Raw genomic sequence first — 27,926 nt, 5'->3', positions numbered from 1 at the left:
GAATGCTCAGTTATGTTCCTAGACTGGTCTTTTCTGACTACTGGTTGTTAACCTTTCCGTAGCCCAGGACCTCAAGCCATATATATCCTTTGGGTATAACCCATGGCCAAAGTTATTAAGATGAAATGACTTTCAAAGTCAGAGAAGGACAGCATAGGGAGAGGCGGTTCTTTGTAAGTCATTACAGGTAGAACAGGGCAGAAGGAAAAATATGTTCTGGAGAAAGGGCCATGTTCCTAACTTTGGAGATGTGTCATTGCCAGGAACCTAGTATCTTCCAACTTGAATTGGTGGCAGCTGTTCCACTGAGACAAGGTGCATGTATGCCTTGTGGCTAAGTGAGCAAACTGGGCTTCCTCTTAAATGTTTGGAATCCTCAATTGATTCTTTATTTCAAAACTTTATAAAAGATACAGTTTTGTAAGCCATTATTAATAATTAATGCTTATCGGCCAGGCATGGTGGTTCATGCTGTAATCCCAGCACTTTGGAAGGCTGAGGCGGGTGGATCACTTGAGGTCAGGAGTTTGAGACCAGCTGGCCAACATGGCGAAACACCATCTCTACTAAAAATAGAAAAAATTTGCCATGCATAGTGGCGCATGCCTGTAGTCTTAGCTACTCAGGAGACTGAGGCAGGAGAATCACTTGAACCCAGGAGGTGGAGGTTGCAGTGAGCCAAGATCGTGCGACTGCACTCCAGCCTGGGCAACAGAGCAAGACTCTATCTTTAAAAAAACAAACAAAAAAACTTAATGGTTTATCAATATTTATTATTGAAATACTTGTCCAGGTAACTTTACACTTATAATTAATTCATGGATTTTGTTAGCAGCATTGGCTTTCTCAAAAGGACAAACTCAGAATATCTTTATAAAATATAATTCATGATCACAAATTACACAAAAATCGGTAGAAACAGTTTTTATGTTCAGATTTTTAAAAAAACTTGGAATACTTTTAGATTTACAGAGAAGTTGCAAAGATACATGGAGCGCTTCTGTGACCACTCACCCAGTTCCCCTAGTGTTAACCTTTTATTTAACCGTGAATCATTTGTCAGAAGCTAAGTAACCAATATTGGTAATTACTATTAACAGAACTTGACTTTATTTTTCAGATTGTACTAGTTTTTTAATTAATGTCATTTTTCTTTTCCAGGATCCAGTCTAGGATACCACACTGAATTAGTCGTCATGCCTAATTAGTCTCTGGTCTGTAATAGTTCCACTGTCTTTCTTTTTCATAAACTTGACAGTTTTGAGGAGTACTGATCAGGTGTTTTGTAGAATGTGCCTCAGTTTGAGTTTGTCTGATATTTTCTTCATGATTAGAGTGGGGTTATGGATTTTTTGGAAGAATACCAGAGGTAAAGGTCCTTCTCACTGCATCATGTCAGGAGTTACATGCTATCAGCTTGATGGTTTATTAACTTTGGACACTTGGTTAAGGTAGTGTGTGTTGCTTTTTGCTGCTGAAAATTACTGTTTATTTTCCCTTTCCATACTTCTATTCTTTGGAAAACAGTCACTAAGTCCAGTCATGGGAGGTGGTGGGTGGGGAAGATTACATTCAACCTCCTGAAAGTGGAAATATCCATATGTAGTATTTGGAATTTTTGCATATGGGAAATTTGTCTCTCCCTCCCACTCTAATTTGTTTGTATCAGTATGGACTCATGTATATTTTGTATTTTGGGTAACACAGTATTTATTTGTTGCTTAAGTTGTCCAGCTTGGCTATTAGGAGTTCTGCCAGGTTGGCTGCTATGTCCCTTTGATGTGCCCATCCTTTTGATTTTTGAGCACTTCCTTGCTTTCTGGCACTACAAGATGCTCCAGGTTCATCTTGTATATTCCCTGCCCCAATGCTAGAATCCCTAGAATCAACCCCTCCTCCAAAGAGCCCTGGTTCCTTTTGTTGGAGAATCATACTTAGAAACCAAGAACTGGGCATTAGATGTGCTTGTTGCTACTGGGATGTCATTGTTTGCAGCAGAATTGAGAAATACGTAGGTATATTAACCCATACATATGTACACATCTGTAATTATTATTGTAGGTGTGTACACAGCTCAACATGAGTTTGTACTGCTGTCTTCAACTCAAAATTTGTCGCAACATTTTATGGTATATATTTAGATTTTGAAGTTGATATTTTCCCAATTGACAGAATAAACTCATTAAAAGAGCAAAAAACCGAGAACTAACTTTCAGCAGCTCTTTGCAAGAAATGTAATATTGATACTTTAAAATAATACTGCCTTCAAATGATGCCTGTCTCTTTAAAATCTTTTGGCATAGTTCTTCCAGGGACAGATATGGCCGTATTTATTTCATAGATGGAAAAACTGAGCACAGAGCTGTAATGAAGGCAGAATTGAGATATGAGGGCAAAAGCTAATTAAATACATCTTCACAGGTAGCCTTTCTTTCAGTGAACCTGTAGACTAGTCCAGTAATACTCATTAAAATTAGTTGTTAGAGGCTGGGCATGGTAGCTCAGGCCTGTAATCCTAGCACTGTGAGAGGCCAAGGCAGGCAGATCACTCGAAGTCAGAAGTTCGAGACCAGCCTGGCCAACATGGCAAAACCCTGTCTCTACTAAAAATACAAAAATTAGCTGGGCATGGTGGGACACGCTTGTAATTCCAGCTACTCAGGAAGTGAAGGCACAATAATTGGTTGAACCTGGGAAGCAGAGGTTGCAGTGAGCTGAGGTTGCACCGCTGCACTCCAGCATAGGCGTCAGAACAAGACTCTGTCTTGGAAAGAAGAAACAAATTGTTAGCCTAAAACCCACTCTCTCTAAATTTAAAAGAGTGATTATTTCTTTCAGTATTTATAGAAGTATGAGATTATCAGAAGGTGTGATGCACAATGCTCATTATTTTATCATAGTACAAGACAGGTATAACATCTAACAGTAAAGAAGATGGAATCTTTCTATAAAAATTCTGTTATTAATAGTTGACTGACTTCAGTAACTTTGAGGAGTAGAATGAAACTTATTAGGCAAGATCTTTTCACATACACTATGTTGCATTGTTCAACATTCATAGAAATTACTTGCAATATATTGATTTAAGCCTTATGTGGTGACTGGTGCTATATTTGAAGTAGCATTTTTAGTTTGCTGTTTTTCCTCACTGCTTAATCCTACAAAAACCAACGATCTGCCTAAAAAATAAAAGAATTGTAGTCAATGGCTAAATATTGAGCCACATGCAAGGCAACTGGGGTAGGTAATGAGGAAACCAAAAAATGCCACTCCTGTTTCCAACGAGTACAAGAAGATGGTAATAACCAATATTCATTGAACTCTTCACATGGCGGGCAGTATTCTGAGTCCTTCACAGTCACTTAACCCAATCATCACAACCACCATACAAGGAAAATATGGATATTCCATGTCTTTGTTGCAGAATAAGTTACTAAGACAGTGATTTCTGAAATATTTTATGCATAGAGTGAAATGAACAGTAAATGGTTTGAGTAAAAACCCTTCTTTGATTTCATACTCTATTTAATGACATCAAGATGTGAACCACAGGCAGATGTGGAAGTTATCAAATTAGATTTTTTCTCTCCCAAATAATGGTATGAGATGAGTTCCTTATACCTATTTCTTAAGTATTCCTTATACTTATTTTAATATATTAGAAATGGTGCCTTAACACAGTTTAATTTTTTCCCACTCTAAGATTGCGTGCTTTTAAAATTACAAGGTCCAGAGGAATTACAAAAGATAAAGCCACCATTTCATCAAATCTGAAAGCACTGTCAAAGTAAATTTTGTACAATAGCCAACCACCCAAGGAGGAGCTAAATTAAATCCAACATTGAGCAACCCATGGTACCTTGTTAGCACACTGGGTGGTATTTTATGGGTAGGACAACATGCTTTCCCCAAGAAACACCATAGAGACCCTCGTTGTTCTGTGAATTTCTGCATGATCCTGTCCCTGAATTAGCTCTACCTGTGAAAGCCAGATTTGAAAAATCCAGGAGTAACCGGGTGCAGTGGCTTACGCCCATAATCCCAGCATTCTGGGAGGCCACGGTGGGCGGATACCAGGTCAGGAGTTTGATAGCAGCCTGACCAACATGGAGAAACCCCGTCTCTACTAAAAATACAAAATTAGCCAGGCATGGTGGTGCGTGCCTGTAATCCTAGCTACTTGGGAGGCTGAGGCAGGAGAATTGCTTGAACCTGGGAGGCAGAGGTTGCGGTGAGCCGAGATCATGCCATTGTACTCCAGCCTGGGCAACAAGAGCTAAAACTGTCTCACAAAAAAAAAAATCCAGGAGTTACCTGTAGTTTACTTTGGCCCAAGTCTCCTATACAAACAAAGAGCATTTAAAATAAGTTACTGCAAGTCCTACAAAGTAACTCGCACTGGGGAAAGGACTACACATGAAACAGGAACATATATGCCACCAACTATGGGATACCTCAGAGAGATTCCGAGTTTGGTTCCAGAACGCCAATAAAGAGTCACACAAATTTTCTGGTTTCCCAGTGCATATAAAAGTTGTTTATACTAAAATGTAGTCTATTAAGTTTGCAATAACACGTCTAAAAAAATAATGTATATACCTTAATTTTAAAATATTGCTAAAAGATGCTAGGGATCACCTGAGCCTACAGTGAGCTATAATCTTTGTTGATGTGGGTCTTTTTGAGGGCTGCTGACTGATTAGGGTGGTATTTGCCGAAGGCTGGGGTGACTGACAGTTTCTTAATAAGGAAGTTTGCTTCATTCTTTTTTCTTTTTCTTTTTCTTTTTTTTTTTTTTTTTTTGAGATGGAGTCTCGCTCTGTCATCCAGGCTAGAGTGCAGTGGCATGATCTTGGCTCACTGCACCCTCTGCCTCCTGGTTCAAGTGTTTCTCATGCCTCAGCCTCCTGAGTACCTGGGATTACAGTTGCCTGCCACCGTGCCCAGCTAATTTTTGTATTTTTAGTAGAGACAGGGTTTCACCATGTTGGCCAGTCTGGGCTCGAACTCCTGGCTTCAAGTGATCTGCCTGCCTTGGCCTCCCAAAGTCCTGGGATTACAGGCATGAGCCACTGCACCTGGCCATCCATTGATTGTTCCATTCACTAAAGATTTCCCTGTAGCATGTGATGCTGTTTGATAGCATTTGACCCTTCTTTCAAAATTGGGGTCAGTTCCCCCAAACCCTGCTACTGCTTTGTCAACTAATACTCTGAATCCTTTGTTGTCATTTAAACCCGGGAGGCGGAGCTTGCAGTGAGCTGAGATCCGGCCACTGTACTCCAGCCCAGGCTACAGAGCAAGACTCCGTCTCAAAAAAAAAAAAAAAAAAAAAAAAAAAAAAACAGTATTCACAGCATATTCACCAGGAGTAGATTCTATCTCAAGAAACCACTTTCTTTGTTCATCCATAAAAAGCATCTCCTCATCTATCAGAGTTTTATCATGAGATGGCAACAATACAGCCACATTTTCAGGCCCTACTTTCAGTTCTATTTGTCTTAATACTTCTGTCACATCTACAGTGACTTCCTTCACTGAAGTCTTGAACCCCTCAACATCATTGATGAGGATTGGAATTAACTTCTTTCAAACTCCTGTTAATGTGGAGTATATATACATATACCTGTATATAACGTTTGTGTGTATATATAAAATGGGTTGGTATGTTGTCCTGCCCATAAAATACCACCCAGTGTGCCAATTGAAGTATATATAATTTTAAAATATTTATATATAAATATATATTTATATATATTTACATTTATATATACATAATATATATTTATATATAATATATACAATATACATTTAATATATTAAAATAGAATATATATATATTTTTTAAAGAGGGTCTTACTCTGTCACCCAGACTGGAGTGCAGTGGCACAATCAGCTCACTGCAGTCTCAAACTTGGGCTCAAACAATCCTGCCATCTTAGTGTCCTGAGTTGCTGGGAATACAGGCATGTGCCGCCACTCTTGGCTAATTAAAAAAAAAATTTTGTAGAGACAGGGTCTTGCTTTGTTGCCTAGGCTGGTCTCAAAACTCCTGGCCTCAAGCAATCCTCCCACCTTGGCCTCAACAAAGTGCTGGGTTTATAGGCATGAGCCACTGTGGCTGATACATATATTTTTGATTTTTCGTTTTTCTTTTTTTTCCCCCTCTAGTTTCTAGTTACATACCATAAGTGGATATTTTGATCTCCCGTGAATCACAGATGTTCTTAATGGCATCTGGAATGATGAATCCTTTCCAGAAGATTTTCAATTTACTTTGCTCAGAACTATCAGAGGAATCACGATGACAACTACAGCCTTATGAAATGTATTTTGTAAATAAGACTTGAAAGTCAAAATTTCTCCTTGATCCATGGGCTTCAGAATGGATGTTGTGTTAGCAAGCATAACAGCATCAGTCTCTGCACATCTCTATCAGAACTCTTGGATGACCAGGTGTATTGTCAATGAGGAGTAATATTTTGAAAGGAACCTTTTTTTCTGAGCACTAGAGCTCAAGAGTGGGCTTTAAATATTCCGTAAGCCATGCTGTAAATAGATGTGCTGTCACTAACTAGGCTTTGTTGGTCCATTTATAGATCATATTTAGCATAATTCTTAAGGGTGCTAGGATTTTCAGAATGGTAAAGGAATGTTGACTTTAAAGTCTTCAGTTGTATTAGCCCCTAACAAGAGCATCAGCCTGTTCTTTGAAGCTTTGAAGACAGGCATTGACTTCTCTCCAGCTATGAAAGTCTTAGATGGAATCTTCTTCCACTAGAAGGCCGTTTCATATACATTTAAGATCTGTTGTTCTGACTGGGCATGGTGGCTCACACCTGTAATCCCAGCACTTTGGGAGGCCGAGGCGGGCAGATTGCTCGAGGTCAGGAGTTCAAGACCAGCCTGGCCAACATGGTGAAACTCCATATCTACTAAAAATACAAAATTAACCTGGACATAGTGGCACATGCCTATAATCCCAGTTACTTGGAAGGCTAAGGCAGGAGAATCGTTTGAACCCAGGAGGCAGAAGTTGCATGAGATCGCACCACTGTACTCCAGCCTTGGTGACAGAGCAAGACTCTTATCTCAAAAACAAAAGATCGTTGTTTAGTGTAGATGCCTTTATCAATGATTTTAGCTAGAGCTGGATAACCTGATGCAGCTTCTACATTAGCAGCTGCTGCTTCACCTTGCACTTTTATATCATGAAGATAGCTTCTTTCCTTAAACCTCAGGAACCATCCTCTGCTAGCTTCCAGCTTTTGTTTTGCAACTCCCTCACCTCTCTCAGCCTCCACAGAAATGAAGAGTTAGGACCTTGCTCTGGATTAGGCTTTGGCTTAAGGGAATGTGGCTGGTTTTATCTTCTATCCAGACCAACTAGAACTTTCTCCGTATCAGCAATAAGGCTGTTTAGCTTTATTATCTTTTGTGTGTTTACTGGAGTAGCATTTTTAATTTCCTTCAAAATTTTTTCCTGTGCATTCATGACTTGGCTTTTCTCCTTTGCACTCACAACTCGGCTAACTGGAGCAAGAAGCCTAGCTTTCTGCCTACCAACATTACTTCCTCACTAATTTAATCATGTTTGCTTTTGATTTAAAGTGACAGACTCTTCCTTTCATTTGGACACTTAGAGGCCTTTGTAGGATTATTAGTTGGCCTAATTTCAATATTGTGTTTCCAGGAGTAGGGAGGCCCCAGGAGAGGGAGAGAGAAGGGAAAGGTCAGTGGAGCAGTCCAAACGCATACAGCGCTTATGGATTAATTTCCCCTTCCCCTATGAGCGCGGTTCATGGTGCCCCAAAACAATTGCAATAATATTCAAGATTACTGATCACAGATCACAATAGCAGACATAGTAACAATGAAAAATTTTTAAATATTGCGAGATTACCAAAATGTGACACAGAGACAAAGCGAGCCAATGTTGAAATACAGGCAGTATCTGCTAAGTGGTATAAAACAATCTATGCCTGTACCTCTAGAAAGGAAGAGTAGATGTTTGGGGCAGCTGGGATTAAATGAGGCCGAGCTCACACAAGTGATGTGAAATTGCCTCGGGCTAGGCGGTCTGTGTGTATCCCCTGGGTGGCAACTGGCATGTCCCAGCCGGCCTGGGGGCGAAGACCGCGTACCTCTCCCCGCCCCCGCGCTCTTGGCCCCCGCGGGCTCCGGAGTGACTGGGAGGAGCTTTAACTCTGTGGGAAGGACCAGCACGATCCACGGTAGCTACGGCGGCGCCAGAACCAACTGGCCCCACTCTCGGGGGCAGAGGGCGGGGCCGTCGAGGAAGGGCCGAGGGCGGGACCGGGAGCCTCTGGCTTCAGGAAGCGGAGGCCAGGGCGTCTGGCTGTGCGCTTGGCCGCAATGAGCTCGGCGTCGGGGCTCGGCGGGGTGCACCCCGCAGGTAGGCCGGGGGCGCTGACTGGGCACCGAGCAGGTCTGCGTCTTGCTCCTGCTGGAGGGGAAATGCGGGTTAGCGGGCTGGTCTCGCAGACCGGAGCGGGGCGGCGGGTTCCTTCGGCTTTGCAGGGCGGCCTGGAAAAGTTGCAGTCTTGGATTGAAGGGCTCAGGGCTGGCGGGGACGGCTTCGAGCGTCAGTCCAAGAAGCACTGCGGGACCTGGCCGTCGCCTCCTGGCGGTCCCGGGTAGCGGCGCCGGCGCCGGGGCGTGCCCCTGCCGCCTTTGTCCTCCCGAGCAATGAGCACTTTCGGGGCGCCCCGGCTGTTTAAACCTTAAAAGGCTGGCCCCACCTGGGCCTGACGTTCCCCCACGCCTGGCCGTTTTAAATGCTGACTTTTGGGGGTTGGATCTTTTGTTTGCTCACTTCGAAAAGTAAAAAGGAGGGGTTGTTCCGCCGAGTCATAAATCATAACTGGCCGCGGGGTGCCCGGGCCAAGGCCCTGAGTCCGCCCGGGCTTCAGCTGGAGGCGGCCAGTTCCTGGCGGCGAGCATACCCCGGTATCTCTCTTCTGCATCCGGGAAACCTGCTGCTGTCTGTCGGCTTGAGCCAAAACCACAATAACTTTTCTCTGCAAAATAATCTATTGCTAAGAGCATACGTTCTGTCACTTATTACTGGTAAAGTTTAGAAACTTCAAGCCTGGCCAGAGTAAAACAAAAAGTTCGAAACGCCTGCAGTTGGCCGGACGCGGTGACTCACGCCTGTAATCCCAACACCTTGGGAGGCCGAGGCGGGCGGATCACCAAAGATCGGGAGTTCTGGACCAGCCTAATTAACATGGTGAAACCCCGTCTCTACTAAAAATACAAAAAATTAGCCAGGTGTGGGCGCCTGCTGCTGGGGAGGCTGAGACAGGAGAATCGTTTGAGGCCGGGAGGTGGAGGTTGCAGTGAGATCGCGCCACTGCACTCCAACCTCCGCGACAGAGTGAGAATCAAGAAAAAAAAAAAAAAGAAAGAAAGAAAGAAACGCCTGCAGTTGGTTAGAGTGCCTTTGTTTAAGAACTTTTTATATTTTGCTGCACAAAGGAAGTGGGGCTCCAGAGGCAAGTTGTAAAAGTCACATGGTCGTAGAGGGAGTAGATAGGTAGCCTTGTCCTGGAGGCACAGGATCCAGTTGCAATCTCTAGGGGCGGGAAGCCCGGGTTTCCTTCACTCACCTGCTCCCTTCCTCTTCTTCCTCCACCGCACTCCCCCGTACATGTTCTAGGCCTGATGGAGGTTACTCTACATAGGGTTACTAAACATATTGTTGATGGAGCCGATGGGTAGATTTTCATAGAGAGTGCAGTGAATGAAGACGATGACAGTAGAATGATCCAAGTCGTTTGGGAAGTTGAACAAAGTTTAGAAAGGTAGCTGGTCTCAGGTGGGAGGGGCTGCGTGGAGATGGGCCTGCAGAAACTTTGGAATCTGCAGGTGGGCCTGGCTTTCAATCCCAACTCCACTTTGCCGACCTTGGCACGCCTGGCCCCCTCTGTCCCTGTTCCTGAGCTGTGGAACTGTGAGATAAGGTATCTAAGGCGTCAGGCCATCAACAAATGGTAACTGGCAGGATTATCTGGAGGGATTATCAAATTAGAGTGAAGTGAAAAAAGGAATGATTAGTTTTGTAAAACCTAAACTGATTTAAGGAACAAGGAGGTGGCAGTTACATTATCCTGGGAAGGAAGAGAAGTGAAAAGAGGGCCGGACACGGTGTTGGGCGCCTGTAGTCCCAGCTGCTGGGGAGGCTGAGGCAGGAGAATCTCGAATCCGGGAGGAGGAGGTTGCAGTGAGCCAAGATTGCGCCACTGCACTCCACCCTGGGCGACAGAGGGAGGCTCTGTCTCAAAAAAAAAAAGGTGAAAAGAGGTCAGGAATCAGGTTTAAGGAAGGGCACATTTTTGATAAGTAGATTGCAAATGAAAAGGAATTTCTATATCTGTTATAGAGGGTAGCTCCTTCATTAAAATTTATTTTCTCCATATCAATAAAGCTATTTCTTACTTTATCCAGGTTTTTAAATATTAATGCAGGCCGGGCGCGGTGACTCACACCTGTCATCCCAGCACTTCCAGGAGGCTGAGGCAGGTGGATCACTTGAGACCAGGAGTTCCAGACCAGCCAGGACAACATAGCAAAACCCCATCTCTCATGAAAATACAAAAAAAAAAAAAAAAAAAAATTAGCTGGGCATGGTGGCGCATGCCTGTAATCCTGGCTACTCTGGAGGCTGAGACAGGAAAATCGCTTGAACCCAGGAGGCGGAGGTTGTGGTGAGCCAAGTTCACACCACTGCACTCCAGCCTGGGTGACAGAGTGAGACTCCGTTTCAAAAATAGAGAAATAAAAAATAAATATAAATGCGGCATAATGATACTTAAGTGCCCCCTTCTGGAAAGCTTGTCTGCTTGGGATACACAGCTCAAGGTGGTCATGATGTGTTATTTTCTTTGCAATCTGTGGGTAAAGTTTAACTCCAGAAAAGTATTGGAACTTAGGTCCTGACATCTGTCTCCATAGCATTTTGTTCTGATTCGGTGTTTGCTAGAGTGGCCACTGGACCTGGTCATTAATTGGTACTACAGGATGCAGGGTGCACTTTGTGAGAGTGAAGGTAAGTTACAGCCAGCCAGCATCAGAACCGGTGTCCAGAGCCTAGGTTTTCCCCTACATCTGTAGCATTAACAAACAACACAAAAACTTAAAAAAAAAAAAAAAAAATCCCTCACTGAGGTTGCCAAATCTGTTAACTTTGAAACTGAATATATTATTTTAAGAGATGGGGTCTAGCTCTGTTACTCAGGCTGCAGTATGGTGGCTATTCACAGGGGCAGTCATAGCACACTATATCCTAGAACTCTTGGGCTCAAGAGATCCTCCTGCCTCAGCCTCCCAAGTAACTGGGACTATAGGCTTGCCACTATGCCCGGCCCGCACGTCGTTTTAAATAGATTTTCTTGAGCAGCTACTTGATACTAGTTAGCCGTTCTTAAACCTGTAGGTCTTGACTAATGTGAGGGCATATTTGAAACAACCCAAACTCACATCTTAAGTTACTAATATATCAGCTAACAACTGGGAAGCTACTTCTTTGGGAATATGAGAAACAAGAGTTTTAAAGACCCAAGCAAGAATACATCTCCAGTGTTTTCACCCTGAGGGATATGAGTTAGTTTGCTGAGCAGCCATTTGGCACAGCTTCCGCGAGTTAGGCTGTGAGCAGCCTCCGGCTCAGCAGTCGGTATGGAGCAGAAGCCGCAGGAGGTGAGCCGCTGGCCTGCTACCACCAGGGCAGACGCTGAGACACTGAGTGCTTTCCAAGTTGTGCAGAATTTTGGCGGGTGAGGCAGATGGTTGTGACATATGGGTTTAATTTTCTTGAAGTTACTGTTTCTTTGTAGTCTAATTGGTTAAAAGATAAGCAGGTGAGGTTATCAAAAGGCAGTAGATCCCGACAGCTTTTGAAAATGGGAAGAGTGAAATCCCTGTGCTGTCTTCATAGAGCAGTGTGTGGAGTAGGAAGTACCTGGTTGCTGTGCTCACCTACGGCAAAGGTCGGACTAAACAGCTTTCTCATCTGCCATGCAGCGGGGAGGACCAGTTGGAGAAGTTGCTTTTAGCTCTCACACCTTAGTGTAAAAATCACTTTGTGAAAAATGAAGCTGTCACCTCCTTCCTCTAAGATTCTGATTCTGTCTCAGTTAGGATCCAGGAATCTGCATTTCAACATCCACACCAGGAATTCTGATGTCCAAGGTTGAGCAAAACTGACTTAGGGCTTATGGACAGAGGGATGCCTTAGTGGGGTCTTAGTTGGGTCTGATTGCTTGGGGCAGTTCCTGGAGGAATAGGCTAAAGGGGACTTGAACTGAATTCCCCAGCTTGTATTTTTTTTTTAGGAGAAGTGAGGTTAGAACAATCAGGTGATGGGGGCTAGTAATGGGGAGATCTCTTAAGGACAGGGAAACACAACCCTTTTGGCTAGGAGATGATGGGTAAGAGGCCATGCTTTACGGCCATTCCTCCTCAACTGAAGGGTGCCTCTTGCTATACTGCTAATATTTCGGTTTATTCATTACTGTCTCCCCTCTAAGCTGTTGAGCTATCAGGTAAAAACAGATGCATGAGTGGATGGGGACTTTATTGTAGAAGATGCCACACTTTTTGCACTGTCCGGTGTAGAAGCCACTGGCCAATTAATTTAAATTGAAAATAAATTGAGTTCCTCACTGCACTAGCTACATTTCAATGCTCAGTAGACACATGTGGCCAGTGGCTACCTTATGAGACAGTGCAAATATGGAACAATTCCACCATCACAGACAGTTCCATGACATAGCACTGCTCTGGAGAGTAGATAGCAATTCAGTGGAAGGCTGGCTGTCCAGGAAGTAGGGAGTCCAGTTGAGATTGGAGAGCAGAGAGCTCCCTTATAGAGCTGGAAATGCGGATGTGTCATGCAGGAGATCCAAGGTCCAAGTCTTTGCCCTTGCCCTTCCTTTCCTCCGCCCAAACTTCTACCTCTTCCAGGCCTACACCACTGCTAAGCCAGCATTAACCACACACTGTGTTTCAGTTCTCCTGTAGGACTCAATTCTTTGTTTCAGAAAATATGTGCAAAAACATTTTCTGCATAACAAAGCAACTTCATATTTCAACTCCATAATCACAGAACTATGTTACTCTAGGCATATTTTGCAGTGAATGCATTTGTGTAATATTTTCTCCATTTCCGTTTATAAGATTGTTATTTTGCAGGTCGAGTTGGGGGTGAGAAAGCATAGAGCTGTTAATTTATAGTTTATTAGTAAGCAGTTTCCCTTCATTTCCTTCTCTTCATATACTTTGGCTTTTAAACTAACCGAAACAGAAGGGTCTTCGAGTTTGGGAGTTGGAAGGGGAATGGGAGTTCCTACTATATTTTACTGCCTTAAGTAAAAAATAATGAACAAAAATCAACTTTTTTTTAATAGGTGGGGAAGAAAACATGACAGAAACAGATGCCTTCTATAAAAGGTAAAGCCATGCTCTTTTCTAATAAAGGTCTCGTCCTTTGATGGTCATGATCAGCCTACAGAAATCAAAGCAAGAATGGGTCCTGGGAGCTGGAAAGAAGAACTGAGCAGGCCAAGTTTTAGCCTCTGGGGAGCTGATTTGTAGATAAGGCAGGTGGTGCTGCCCCTGGTTGTCGAGGGACCTGGAGTCAGAATACATACCGGCATGGCATGAGCCTAGAGCTAGAGCTTGGTTCTGAGCCTCGTGGTTATTCTTGGTTGCTGGATCCTGGGGGCCCGGGGAAAGACATCAAGGCAGAGGGTTAGGGATGTCAGGATGGCACATGGCTGCTGTTTACCGATTGCCAGAGAGATATTTCAGGACTTCCCTTATTAGCATGGCTTTTCCTGGAGCACACCAGTGGAACATCAGCCTGGCAAGGAGGAAGCTCAGCTCTCTATCTACATGTTGCCCTAGAACTTGGAGGGGCTCATTATTTAATATGACTTGAAGTGATTGTTTTTGAACTTTTCATTAACAGAGAAATGTTTGATCCGGCAGAAAAGTACAAAATGGACCACAGGAGGAGAGGAATTGCTTTAATCTTCAATCATGAGAGGTTCTTTTGGCAGTTAACACTGCCAGAAAGGCGGGGCACCTGCACAGACAGAGACAATCTTACCCGCAGGTAGTAGTTTTATCTACATATCAAGATGAGGCAGTTAAGTGATAAAATTACGTTTGGCCAGGTGTGGTGGTTCATGCTGGTAATCCCAGCACTTTGGGAAGCCAAAGTGGGAGGGTCACTTGAGGCAAGGCGTTTGAGACAAGTCTGGGCAACAGAGTGAGACCCTGTCTCTACAAAAAATAAAAATCAATTAGCTGGGCATGGTGGCAGTAGTCCAGCTACTCTGGAGGCTGAAGGGGCAGGACTGCTTGAGCCCAGGAGTTCAAGGTTGCACTGAGCTGTGATCGTACCACTGCACTCCAGGCTGGGCTACAGAGGGAGACCTTGTCTCTAAAATTAAAAAATAAAATAATTTTTTTTCCAGGCTTCCAAAAGAAAAGTTAAAAAAAAAATTAAAAATTAAAAAAATTCCAGACTCATAGAAGTAGGGAAAAAAAGTTACTTATCGTAACTTGTCAACACTAATGAGGTAATAGCAGATCAAGAGTGTTTAAAGATGGGCCTCGCTTTGATGCAGCCTCCCTTAAGAACTTGCCTGAGTTACCTTCCTTACTCTGTTCTGTTAAATGTTGACAGGCTTTGCATTTGTACTAACATTTGCATAGTAGACAACAACACACTAAATTCAATCGGCTGTCATGATTAAATCCTTTCCTACCATGGTGAATGAAGGGAAAACCACCATTGTTATATTTCATTTCTTTTCTCCTAAAGAAAGAAAATTTGTGTCATTAAAATGTGTATAGATTCCTCCAAAGTAAGGATATTTGACAACTTTGAAAAGTTTATAGGCTAACATTTCATTTAATATATCACTAGGTTTTCAGATCTAGGATTTGAAGTGAAATGCTTTAACGATCTTAAAGCAGAAGAACTACTGCTCAAAATTCATGAGGGTAGGTAGTTTTGCTATTATATAGTTCATCTTCCTCTAATGAGATTGAGTCCTTTATCCTATCTGTAAAGACAGGTACAAGCAATTACTTATGTGACAAAAAAAGTATTAATTTAGCACAGGTTACAGGTTTTGGGTATGCTTCTGTGTTTCCGTTACCCAGCACATTTAGAGACCCTTGCAAAGAATTATGCCTCTAAAGTTTATATTTAGCATACCACTCGTTACAGTCTATTGTAGAAATGAATGAAATGACCCCTTCAATTGGCGGTAAAAGCCTAAAATGCAACTACTACAGGTGCTGGGCAGTCAATAGGCTTTTTCTTAGTGACTCCTTTCATGACCGATTTTCTCACTGGTTTCCAAATCGTGTTGGTTTACATACATTACCTCCTTTAATTCTCCCATCAATATGGGGTACATATTCTGATTACAACGTGTATTATAATCATCACTGCATACCACGGGTATTCAAATCATTTGCCAACGATTATATTTGCATAATTACTTTAAACTTTCTTCAGAGCTCTTCTTTAAACTGCACATCATTTTAACTTTGGCTGCTTACCAGCTTTTCTACTTTGCTCAGAAGCTTTGGAAGACATCAGTCTCATGTCACCGCACCCGGCCTTGAGTACTCTTTTGGAAGCTCTAAGTGCTATAATCTCTTTTTTTTTTTTTTTTTGAGTCGGAGTCTCGCTCTGTCGCCCAGGCTGGAGTGCAGTGGCCGGATCTCAGCTCACTGCAAGCTCCGCCTCCTGGGTCTACGCCATTCTCCTGCCTCAGCCTCCCGAGTAGCTGGGACTACAGGCGCCCGCCACCTCGCCCGGCTAGTTTTTTTTTTTGTATTTTTTTTGGTAGAGACGGGGTTTCACCGTGTTAGCCAGGCTGGTCTCGATCTCCTGACCTCGTGATCCGCCCGTCTCGGCCTCCCAAAGTGCTGGGATTACAGGCTTGAGCCACCGCGCCCGGCCTCTTTTTTTTTTTTTTTGAGATGGAATCTCGCTGTGTCCTCCAGACTGGAGTGCAGTGGCATGATCTCAGCTCACTGCAACCTCCACCTCCTGGGTTCAAGCGATTCTCCTGCCTCAGCTTACCAAGTAGCTCACCCCCAAGCCCGGCTAATTTTGTGTTTTTAGTAGAGACAGGGTTTCACCGTGTTGGCCAGGCTAGTCTTGAACTCCCAGCTTCAAGTGATCCACCTGCCTCGGCCTCCCAAAGTGCTGGGATTCCAGGCGTGAGCCACCGTGCCCGGCCCTAAGTGCTGTATTCCTATGGTGAAAGTGCAGCAACACGTGGGGAGTTGTTGAGCAGCAGTTCCTGGGTCTTTTGCTCTAAGGTCTCTGCTGATTCAAGGAAATTTTTAGTTTATTGCCAAAGTAACTTGGATCTTAAATGAGATTCCCTATCATAATCCCTTTATGTTTTCCACATCATTCTGTGTTTTAGAAAGGCTAATGAAATTTGGTCAAACTCTGTTACTCTGAACTTGAATAAATTTGGATTTTTTAAAACATAAGATACAGTATGGTATATTGTTTGATTAAAGACTAAAATAAGTTGTTTCATTACAGATATTTTACACTTATTAAAGAATAGACCAGGCGTGGTGGCTCATGCCTGTAATCTCAGCACTTTGGGAGGCCAAGGTGGGTGGATCACTTGAGGTCAGGAGTTCGAGACCAGCCTGGCTACATGGCAAAACCCTGTCTCTACTAAAAATACAAAAATTAGCTGGGTATGGTTTCGAATCTGTAATCCTAGCTACTTAGGAGGCTGAGGCAGGAGAATCGCTTGAACCAGGGAGGTGGAGGTTGCCGTGAGCCAAGATCATGCCACTGCACTCCAACCTGGGCACCAAGAGTGAAACTCTTGTCTCAAAAAAAACAAAAAAGACAAAACCACAAATTTTCCTCTTCCCCAGTCATATGGACGTAACTTTATTCTAGTATTAATAAACTGAATTTTTATGTGTAGATAACAAGCATCGTGTTTTCATTTCTATATTCTCTTTTGGGTCCTTTATAGTGTCAACCTCTAGCCACGCAGATGCCGATTGCTTTGTGTGTGTCTTCCTGAGCCATGGTGAAGGCAACCACGTTTATGCATATGATGCTAAAATCGAAATTCAGACATTAACTGGCTTGTTCAAAGGAGACAAGTGTCAGAGCCTGGTTGGAAAACCCAAGATATTTATCATTCAGGTAAGACTGATTACGTTGTCATCTTAATTATAAAGTCTGTCATTTGGAACATGTGATAAAGGTCTAAAAGCCAATTTTGAAAGTAACTTTCTCCAGTAATTGGACAGGCCCTTTTTGAATTCTGGCCAATCAGAGTTGCACTTTGAGCTGTTAGTAATAATTCTTTGACACTCTCATTGTCTGTATTACAAAGTAACAGCATTTGGATTGACACTTGAAGTGACTCACAAAGTAACCAATGTGCTACTCGCTGGCCCAGCATGATATCAAGGAGAGCCATTGGAAAAGGTACCTGCTGACTAAAGAGTGCCGTGCAAGGCAACCTTATCAGACTAAGTTTGCTTCTTTGGGAGGTGGAGAGCATATAAACCAGTGGAAAGAATGGAAAAATAAAGCCTTCTAGTCCTATCCTGTCTCATCCCTTTCACATTGCCCCTTAAACCAAAATTGTTTCCCTGCTGCCAAATTGGTTTTAGGGATAAAAGTATTTTTTACAGGTGTGATAGCTCATGCCTGTAATCTCAGCACTTTGGGAGGCCGAGGCAGGCAGATCACCTGAGGTCAGCAGTTCAAGACCAGCCTGGCAAACATGGTGAAACCCTGTCTCTACTAAAAATACAAAAATTAGCTGGGCATGGTGGCAGGTGCCTGTAATGCCAGCCATTAGGCACAAGAATTGCTTGAACCTGGGAGGCAGAGGCTGCAGTGAGTCGAGAACACACCACCGCACTCCAGCCTGGGTGTCAGAGTGAGACTCTGTCTCAAAAAAAAATTTATTTTTTTTTGTATGAATAATATTACTTGGCACATCATTAAGGATTTTTTTTTTTTTTTTTTTTTTTTTTGAGATGGAGTCTCGTCCCCCAAGCTGGAGTGCAATGGTGCAGTATCAGCTCACTGCAACCTCCGCCCCAGGGTTCAAATGATTCTCCCACTTCAGCCTCCTGAGTAGCTGGGATTACAAGCACCTGCCATCATGCCTGGCTAAGTTTTGTATTTTCATAGAGACGGGGTGTCACCATGTTGGCCAGGTTGGTCTTGAACTCCTGACCTCAGGTGATCTGCCCACCTTGGCCTCCCAAAGTGTTGGGATTACAGGCATGAGCCACTGCACCCGGCCAAAGATTCTGCACTACAAAAGAGAAACCTGACATGCCAGTGCCCCAATTCTGTATTTCCATGAATGGCATGGAGGACATAATATTATAACATCTATTCTTGCATTACTATAAAGAAATACCTGAGACTGGGTAATTTATAAGGAAAAGAGATTTGATTGGCTCACAGTTCTGCAGGCGGTACAGGAAGCATGGTGCTGGCATCTGCTTCTGGTGAAGCCTTAGGAAGCGTAGAATTATGGTGGAAGGTAACGGAGAGCCAGCATATGACTTGGTGGGAGTGGGAGCAAGAGAGTGCTAAGGGGGAGGTGTCAGACTCTCTTACATAACCAGATTTCATGTGAACTGAGTGAGAGCTCACTTATCACCAAGGGGAAGATGCTAAACATTCATGAGAGATCCTCCCCGATGAGCCAGTCACCTTCTACCAGGCCCCACCTCCCACACTGGGAACCACATTTTAACATGAGATTTGGAGGGGACAAAAATCCAAACTGTATCAAACATGAAACTGCATTTCACATCCTACCATAAAAACCTTGTTTTGGGGTGAGGAAGTGGCTGTAAGAAGTGAAGGATGACTGCCTCGTTTCTGGTTTGGACAACTGCATTGGAATGTCTGTGGGACATGGAATTGGTGATACAGGTGTAGAACCTAAGACAGGTGGCCTCGGCTGGAGAAAGAAATCAGGAGGTGGTCATGGAAGCCATGGGATTAGATGAGTTTACTTATGTTGAATACCACCTGAAAAAGGAGCGTAAAACAAAACTGCGGGGCACCCATGAGGAATGGGCTGAAGAGGGAAGATACTGAGGAGGATGGACACCACGAGAAAAATAAGAAACACATAATGACATGATTGTTTCATGAAAAAGGGAGTGGTCAACACTGTCGAACACAAGAGAAGTGGAAATAACTAACGAGCTACTACAGGAAGAAAGCCACAAATGAAGGAAATAATTTGCCAAGTTACTTTCTCTGTATGCCTTAGATTCTTGGTAAAAAGAGCACCTCCCTCATGGGGTGGTTGTGCGGGCAAAATTACCTAATGAATGAAAACCACTTAGAACGGTGCCTGGCATACGGCACGCCCTCAGTAGAGGCTCGCTCTTTTATTGCAGTTGACTGGGCAGGTGATGCCATCAGGTTAAAGGTGTTCTGTTTTATTTAAGGACAGTAGAAAACAAGGCCTGAAAATAAGCCTGCTGATACCAAGATTAAAATTTGCCTATAAAAATGGGGTAGTAGGGATTTTCTATTTATGATTTTAAATCATTCAGGACTTTTGATGCTCATAATTCTTTAACCATTTCAGAACTGATTGATGCATTTATGCTGCTACAAAATCTTACTAGCTGACTGTATTCGTGTATAGGGTGGCCATAACAAAGCACCATAGTCTGTATGGTTTCAATAGCGGGAATTTATCGTCACAGTCCCGGAGCTGGAAGTCTGAGATGGAGATGTGGGGAGGGTTGGTTTCTTCTGAGGCCTCCCTTCTTGGCTTGTAGGTGGCTGTCTTGTCCCTGTGCCTTCATATGGTCTTTCTTCTGTGCATGTCTGTGTCCCAATTTCTTCTTATGAAGACACTGGTCATGTTGGATTTGGGTTCACGCGTATGACCTCATTTTTCTTTATCACCTCTAAAGGCCCTGTCTTCAAATACAGTCATAGTTGAGGTATTGGGGCTAGGACTTCAGCATATGAATTTGGTGGGAACACAATTCAGCCTGTAAAAGTCACTTATGAGAAGAGTTTAGTGTTAGCCTCTGAATGAGTCAGAATTTAATGTTAATTTTGAGTGAGTCTAAATTTAATGTAAATTCTGAGTGAGTCAGAATTAGTGGGTAAAAATTTGAGACCTCACTTTTTAATGGGCACACAAGGAAGAATGTGCATTAACAGGTATCTTGTCAGGTCAGGCTGGATGTCATTTTAACTCCTAACAATTTATAGCAGCAGCCAGGCAAGCAAAAGTCAATCTGGAGATACACTGCCTGCCTAAATAGAAACACTTAGGTCAATACTATAGCTTTCAAAAGCGAAGGTGTGCCCTGGGTGTGGTTAATCCATAAGAAATTTTAAAACCACAAGCTTTTTCCTCTACAGTCTACCCTTCTACCAACATAATTTTATGCATACTTGGGGATGCCAATTTTTTCTTAAAACATTAAAAGGCCGGGTGCAGTGGCTCACGCCTGTATTCCCAGCACTTTGGGAGGCCAAGGCGGGCGGATCACGAGGTCAGGAGATCAAGACCATCCTGGCTAATACGATGAAACCCCGTCTCTACTAAAAATACAAAAAATTAGTCGGGCGTGGTAGCGGGCGCCTGTAGTCCCGGCCACTCTGGAGGAGAATGGTGTGAACCTGGGAGGTGGAGCTTGCAGTGAGCAGAGATCGCGCCATTGCACTCCATCCAGCCTGGGTGACAGAGTGAGACTCCGTCTCAAAAATAATAATAATAATAATTAACTAAAAGAAAACGTAAGTAGGAAACAGCTTTGTTGGCTTCTGTCCCCTCTAAACCTGAATGTATTGCTTCTGAACTGCTCAGAATGTGGTTTCTGTTGTAATGAAGGTGTACCGGCTTACACGTTCACTGCACACATTAAGCACTGGGAAGAAAACAGTAGGCAAAGAGGTGGGTTTTTCCTCCTTGTCTTGTAGGCATGTCGGGGAGACCAGCACGATGTGCCAGTCATTCCTTTGGATGAAGTAGATAATCAGACAGACAAGCTGGACACCAACATAACTGAGGTAGATGCAGCCTCCGTTTACACGTTGCCTGCTGGAGCTGACTTCCTTATGTGTTACTCCGTTGCAGAAGGTGTGTGGTGTTTAAAACAAACATATAATTACCTCTCTTGGCTAAGGTCCTGTAAGTTTCACCTTTGATTGGTTTGGGTCAGGTCTTTCTGTTGGGACAGAGTGATTCCATCCTGAAGCTCTCAGACTTATAATTTTCTTTGACCACATAGCACAGAGTGATAAATGAAAGTGTAAAATACCTTACAGAAAAATCATTCCTGAGAGTTATATTGAGTAAAACAGCAAGTCTAATTATATTAACATTAGCCTACCATCATTTACTGAGGGTGGTAGTGCCATTGTGGTAATTGTCCTGGAAAGCTTTAATTTTTTTTTTTTTTTTGAGACAAGGTCTTGCTCTGTCACTGAGGCTGGAGTGCAGTAGCATGATCATGGCTCACTGCAGCCTCAATTTTGAGAAACTGAGCCTCAGCCCCCCTGTAGCTGGGACTATGGGCATGCACCACCATGCTTGGCTAACTTTTTAACTTTTCTGTAGAGACTGGGTCTTTCTGTGTTGCCCAGGCTGGTCTCAAACTCCTGGGCTCAAGTGATCCTCCAGCCTTGGCCTCCTAAAGTGCTGGGATTACAGGTTTGAGCCATTGCACTCAGCATTTTTTATATATATATATATATGTATATATATGTATTACACATATATGTATATATATGTATTACACATATATGTGTATATATGTGTATAAATATGTATTATATATGTATATATGTATTTATTACATATATATTATATATAATATATATGTGTATATATATTACATATATATGTGTGTGTGTGTTTGTCTTTTTTTCTTTGGGAGAGTTTCACTCTGTTGCCCAGGCTGGAGTGCAGTGGTGCAATGTTGGCTCACTGCAACCTCTGCCTCCTGGGTTCAAGTGATTCTCCTGCCTCAGCCTCCCGAGTAGCTGGGAATACAGGTGCCTGCCACCACACCCAGCTAATTTTTGTAGTTTTAGTAGAGACGGGGTTTCACCATGTTAGCCAGGCTGGTCTCAAACTCCTGACCTCAAATGATCTGCCTGCTTCAGCCTCCCAAAGTGCTGGGATTACAGGCATGAGCCACCATGCCCAGCTGAAAAATATTTTGATAATGGTTCTTTGCTTTCGTAGTAAATAATTTTGTTTGACTTCTTTTTAGTAATCTCATGTCTCAGTCATTGTCTATCTTGGGAATTTTTTAGGAAATGGAGGAAATTATATAGAATTAACTCCATATATATAAAACTATACAGAATTAATCTCTTTTCCCATTTGAGAAGAGTCAAAAAAAATTTAAGCCATATATATCATGGACACATCTTAAGACTCTTCTAAGCATTTTTAAGAACTTACACTTCTGTAACTATAAAGAATACACACAGTGATTGAAAGCCAGAAAACTGCAGCAACATTTTCCTTCTCACTTTTTTAGGATATTATTCTCACCGGGAAACTGTGAACGGCTCATGGTACATTCAGGATTTGTGTGAGATGTTGGGAAAATATGGCTCCTCCTTAGAGTTCACAGAACTCCTCACACTGGTGAACAGGAAAGTTTCTCAGCGCCGAGTGGACTTTTGCAAAGACCCAAGTGCGATTGGAAAGAAGCAGGTTCCCTGCTTTGCCTCAATGCTAACTAAAAAGCTGCATTTCTTTCCAAAATCTAATTAACAGGGGCTATCTTATTTTACAATTTAATCTATTGAAAATGTCTTTCTCGGCCAGGCGTGGTAGCGCACACCTGTAATCCCAGCACTTTGGGAGTCTGAGGCGGGCGGATCACCGGAGGTCAGGAGTTCGAGACCAGCCTGACCAACATGGAGAAACCCCGTCTCTACTAAAAATATAAAAAAAAATTTAGCTAGGCCTGGTGGCGCATGCCTGTAATCCCAGCTACTTGGGAGGCTGAGGCAGGAGAATCACTTGAACCCAGGAGGGGGAGGTTGTGGTGAGCCGAGATTGCACCATTGCGCTCCAGCCTGGGCAATAAGAGTGAGTGAAACTCCGTCTCAAAAAATAGAAAATGTCTTTCTCTTCTTTTTATATAAATATCGTTAGGCTGAAGCATTATGGTCCAATGATTCAAATGTTTAAAAGTTTAATGCTCAGCAGAGAACTGCCTTTAAAAAAAAAAAAAAAAATTCATGTTGGCCATGGTGAAAGGGTTTGATATGCAGAAACAAAATCCTCAGGAAATTAGGTAAATAAAAATTTACAAGCATTAATAAACTGCAGGGTTACATAAAAATCTAGCTGATTTAACTTGTATTTTGTTACTTTTTTTATAAAAGTTTATTGTTTGATGTTTTTAAAGGTTTTTGAAATCCAGGAATTAAATAATTATCCCTTAATAAAATATTTGAAATTCATATTTTACTACATTTTTCTAATTCGCATTCTTGTTCATTTGTGTAACTGATAGATATTTTTTACTCGGTCATATAAATGTTTAATATTTCATCTACATATGAATTACCACATTTTGTGTATGACTTTAATTCCTACTTTTAAAAAAATCAGCATTCCAGAATTGTTATATGGCATTCTGAGGATGAAATAGAAAACACGATAATTCTTAGCCACTACAGGCTGAACACCTGCAAAATCGGATTCTGTCAGCATCTTCCATGTTAAGTTCCTACAAACAGTCCAACAGTCATCAGACCCATTCACACATGATCACATTAATAGAATAACAGGTGTTACTTTCAAGGTTCAATTCATATTAATATGATGTAGAATCTGGGTAATACTGTTTTGTTAATAATCTGCCAGAGGCTGAAGAAGGTTAACTGTTTCGGCTTCAATACCTGAAACTTGTGATTTGCAGGTTCAAAAGCAATCGTTTATATGCACTGTTTCAGGTGAAGTTGGTACCTGCTATACTTTATGGTTGGTGGAACATTTATGCCTTTTTGATAAATGATAAAAAGATCTTACTCCCAACTATTGCATATTAAAAAAAGAAGTTAAGATGATTCCTTGGGAGGTTGAGGCAGGAGGGTTGCTTGAGCCCAGGAGTTTGATTTGGTGAGACCTAGTCTCTAATTTTTTTTTAAAAAGATGATTCCAAATTAAGTCTAAGAATGAAAGTGAATGCCAAGCACATACCCTTTCACCTTCACATAGAGAACATGGGACAAGCTGACAAGGATTTTTAGCTAACAGCAGCCACTGTTGCTTTGATAGACGCATACAAGCCCTTTCTAACATTAGCAAGTCTTAAAAATCCAAAAAGTAAAAATCTTAGTTGAGAACTTCAAACAATACTTCTGTTTTACAAGAATTTAATAACAAAAAAAAAGATTGAACAATCAAATTGAAATGAACCATGGGACTCAAAAACATCCTAAGTTGCAAAATCAATACAAAATGGAAAATCCGATGACATTTAAAAACGTAAGATTAATTCTTTTCATTGAGTTCTTCTACTTGCATTTGCAAATAGAGAGAATGGCGCACCTGTTTCAGGGATTCTTTAGCCTGTCATGGGAAAAAGAAATAGCATGTGATCAGAAAGAATGAGAAACATACCAATGTTACTGCTTGAAAGGAATTCTATAAACAACGTTTCCTTACAGCAATAAAATGTTTAAACTATTAGTGACAAATGCTAAAATATTTCTTTTTTTTTTTCTTGAGATGGGTTTCATTCTGTCACCCAGGCAGGAGTGCAATGGTACCATCTCAGCCTACTGTGACCTCCGCCTCCCTGGTGCAAGTGATTCTCCTGCCTCAGCCTCCCAAGTAGCTGGGACCACAGGTGCCTACCACCATGCTTGCCTAATATTTTTTGGTATTCTCTGTAGAGAGGGAGTTTCGCCATGTTGCTCTGGCTGGTCTTGAACTCCTGGACTCAAGTGATTTGCCCACCTTAGCTTCCCAAAGTGATGGGATATAAATATTTCAATATTATATGTGGATCTTTTTAAAAGATGAGTTTACTAATTCATCCTTATGTATTTAAAAAAATAATAGTTGATGGGTGCTGACGAGTTTATGGGTGCAGCATACCAACATGGCACAAGTATACATGTGTAACAAACCTGCACATTATGCACACGTACCCTAGAACTTAAAGTATAATAAATAAAAAAAAAAAGGTTTAAAACAACCAAACCAAATAATAATAATAATACTACTAGTTTATCCCCTTTATAATGGTTTTCCAGTTCATATTCTTTAAAAAACTCTTAACCTACCACTTTATCTTTTTATCTCCACTTTATTACCTTAGAGATAATTAACAAGGTGTTAAATATTTAAAAAAATTTTTTTAGAGATGGGGTCTCACTCTGCTGCCCAGGCTGGAGTGCAGTGGTGTTATCATAGTTCACTGCAGTGTTGAACTCTTGGGCTCATGGGATCCTCCTGCCTCAACTTCCCAAGTAGCTAGGACTACAAGCATGTGCCACCATGCCCAGCTAATTTAAAAACAAATTTTGTAGAGATGAGGTCTCACTATGTTGACTAGGCTGGTCTCCAATTTCTGGACTCCAGAGATCCTCCCACCTCAGCCTCCCAAATCGCTGGGATCACACTAGGCTTACCTTCTAAATCTCAAAGGCACTGTCCTATAAACTAGCTGAAAGAACATTCCTTAGCCTTCTCAGGATTATACAAATATAAGGGAATCCGCAAAATTTTTTTAAAAGCATTATATTTTTCCTATAGAATGATTATATGAAATAAAATACATTTTTTTAAAAGGCTTGGCCAGACATGGTGGCTCACACCTGTAATCCTAACACTTTGGGAGGCTGAGGTGGGCGGATCACTTGAGGTTAGGAGTTTGAGACCAGTCTGGACAACATAGTAAAACTCCGTCTCTACCGAAAATACAAAAAAAGTAGCCAGGCATGGTGGCAGGCGTGGTGGCAATCCTACAACACACAGAAATCTAGGACCAAGATTTAATTTGTGAGGATGAGCCACCAATTGTATTTCCCTGATACTAAGTTCAGGCTCCCAAACAAACCAGCTATAAGATGTATTTGTAGTATACCTTAGCAAGGTCTTCTTTTAACTTGTTGTATTGCTCCACATCAAAATGCTGTTGCTTTGATTTCTTGTGGAAGAACTGAAGAAATTGCCTACTCTTAACAGCTGAGTAAGTATAATCCTTAAAAAAAAAAAAGAGAGAAGAAAATAACATGTTCTGAATGAACATAATGCCTCTGCAAGAAGGATACTTGACTCAGCAACACCAAAGCAAAAGAAGGCAGATGAATGGGTAAAATATTTGCAATGGCCATGAGAGTAAGCATAAGCCAACACAAATAAAACATTTAGTCTCATTTAAGATCTGCTGCTCCTTTCAAACACAGGCAAGCTGGGAGAAATTACACATAATGGGAAAGAAGAAGGAAGAAAAAAGAAAAGGGAGATTTTTGGCATACTGAATAAACCATGAGACAAAGCTGATATTACTGAATGTTTTGCAATGCAAATTCAGTTTTATTTATAAATGAGGGCACAGAGAACACATGTTTATCCCAATGGAGGAATCTGTGTGTTACACTAATTACTTCTCCATAGAAGTTATATATAATTTCTCTGTGTTGTAAGTCTTCATCCAGTCTTGTGAAAAACAATACATTTACCAGCTCATAAAAACCCAGATGGCAGTAATTCAGTAAATAAAAAGGCTTTATTGCTCATTGCTTAGATAAGAGATTCTTTGCAAAGATGTTCTAACTTACCATTTTCCTAACAAACTACTCACCTGTCGAGTGACTAAAAAGTATGCAAAAAAGACCATAGAATTTGCAAACGTGATGAAGTATGTAACTGGTTCCATGATATCCCAGGAGTACACCCACCACGTGAGCCAGGCTAGTGCCCCACCCTGAATGGACAGCAGTGCCAATCCAGCCCACAGGAGTCCGCTGGTTTTGGCTTCCGAATGAGCTGCTATTCCAGCTTTCACCTGAGGGGGAATGAAAAACTTAATTCCGTTTACAAATACACCAACTAAAGGGACAAAAAGCAAGATGAAAAAGAACTCTTAAACAAATGCACATCTGTATTACTTTGAAGAGGTCAGATATATGGAAAAACAATTTATAAAACATATACATGAATGAGTAAATACTCATTACCATATCAGCTCATTAATCTTTTTAAAATTATAAAGGTAGTAACTGCTCTTGGAAAAATGAATAGTATAGAAGAGTATACAATGAAAAACTCAGAAGTCATCCTCTGAGACCCAAATAAAATTAGAGGCCTACTTGACTCAGCAATTCCACTTCTAAGAAATCATTCTGAAAATATATCTGCATACACAAAACCCATTACAGATGCATTCTTAAAAGCAGAAGTCCAAACACAATCCATATGCCCATCAAGATGTTACACAACTGTAATGAAGCTCTGTGCCAATAAGGGGAGATTTCTATAATACGCTGAAAAAAGATGAGAATAGTGCATAATAGTGTGCTTCCTTTTCTGAGAAAAAGAACAAGAATATATTTGTATTTGTTTGTACACAGATAAAGGAAATCTAAAATGATTCATAGGTGTGAAGAATGTAGTAACTGGGAGGATAGGGTGGGAGGAAAACTTTAGATTTTTAAATTTTAATCCAAGTAAATATATTACAAGTAAAGAAAAAACTAAAATGGTAAACAATCAAAAAAATAAAACAAGTCCCTCTCTCTGACATTCTCCAAATACCCTTAGAGGTCATTACTATTAAAACTTCCTTACATCTCCAGAAACTTTCCATTCATATTGAGAGATGCACATAGACCTTTC

At 41.8% G+C, this 27,926-nt stretch overlaps 2 protein-coding genes across 4 annotated transcripts in view; one reads left to right on the top strand and one right to left on the bottom strand.

Moving 5' to 3' along the window:
* The first annotated feature begins 178 nt into the window (after positions 1–178).
* On the top strand, positions 179–23,541 carry CASP6 (caspase 6). Of its 2 annotated transcripts, none has more exons than XM_015139017.3 (7): positions 179–1,214; positions 13,431–13,473; positions 13,994–14,140; positions 14,960–15,036; positions 17,064–17,239; positions 21,029–21,188; positions 22,600–23,541. In XM_015139017.3, exons 2-7 carry the CDS (start codon positions 13,445–13,447, stop codon positions 22,836–22,838), a joined length of 828 nt encoding a protein of 275 aa, XP_014994503.2. In that variant the 5' UTR covers positions 179–1,214; positions 13,431–13,444; the 3' UTR covers positions 22,839–23,541. The 2 variants fall into 2 exon arrangements, with proteins under 2 accessions (XP_014994503.2, XP_014994502.3); XM_015139016.3 differs by lacking the exon at positions 179–1,214 and adding an exon at positions 8,209–8,416.
* Positions 23,542–24,440: 899 nt separating this feature from the next.
* The window catches only part of MCUB (mitochondrial calcium uniporter dominant negative subunit beta), a 107,907-nt gene continuing 104,421 nt past the window's right edge, over positions 24,441–27,926 (bottom strand). For both annotated transcript variants that reach the window (XM_015139015.3, XM_028848668.2), the window contains 3 exons: positions 26,893–27,096; positions 26,173–26,289; positions 24,441–24,650 (listed from right to left, as the gene is read on the bottom strand). In XM_015139015.3, the coding sequence (XP_014994501.3) occupies positions 24,573–24,650; positions 26,173–26,289; positions 26,893–27,096 (399 nt within the window). In that variant the 3' untranslated portion in view covers positions 24,441–24,572. The remainder of the gene's footprint in view (positions 24,651–26,172; positions 26,290–26,892; positions 27,097–27,926) is intronic.

This window comes from Macaca mulatta, chromosome 5, assembly GCF_049350105.2.
Source record: "Macaca mulatta isolate MMU2019108-1 chromosome 5, T2T-MMU8v2.0, whole genome shotgun sequence".
In the NCBI taxonomy this organism is placed as follows: Eukaryota; Metazoa; Chordata; class Mammalia; order Primates; family Cercopithecidae; genus Macaca; species Macaca mulatta.
This window is presented reverse-complemented; position numbering and strand designations above follow the sequence as displayed.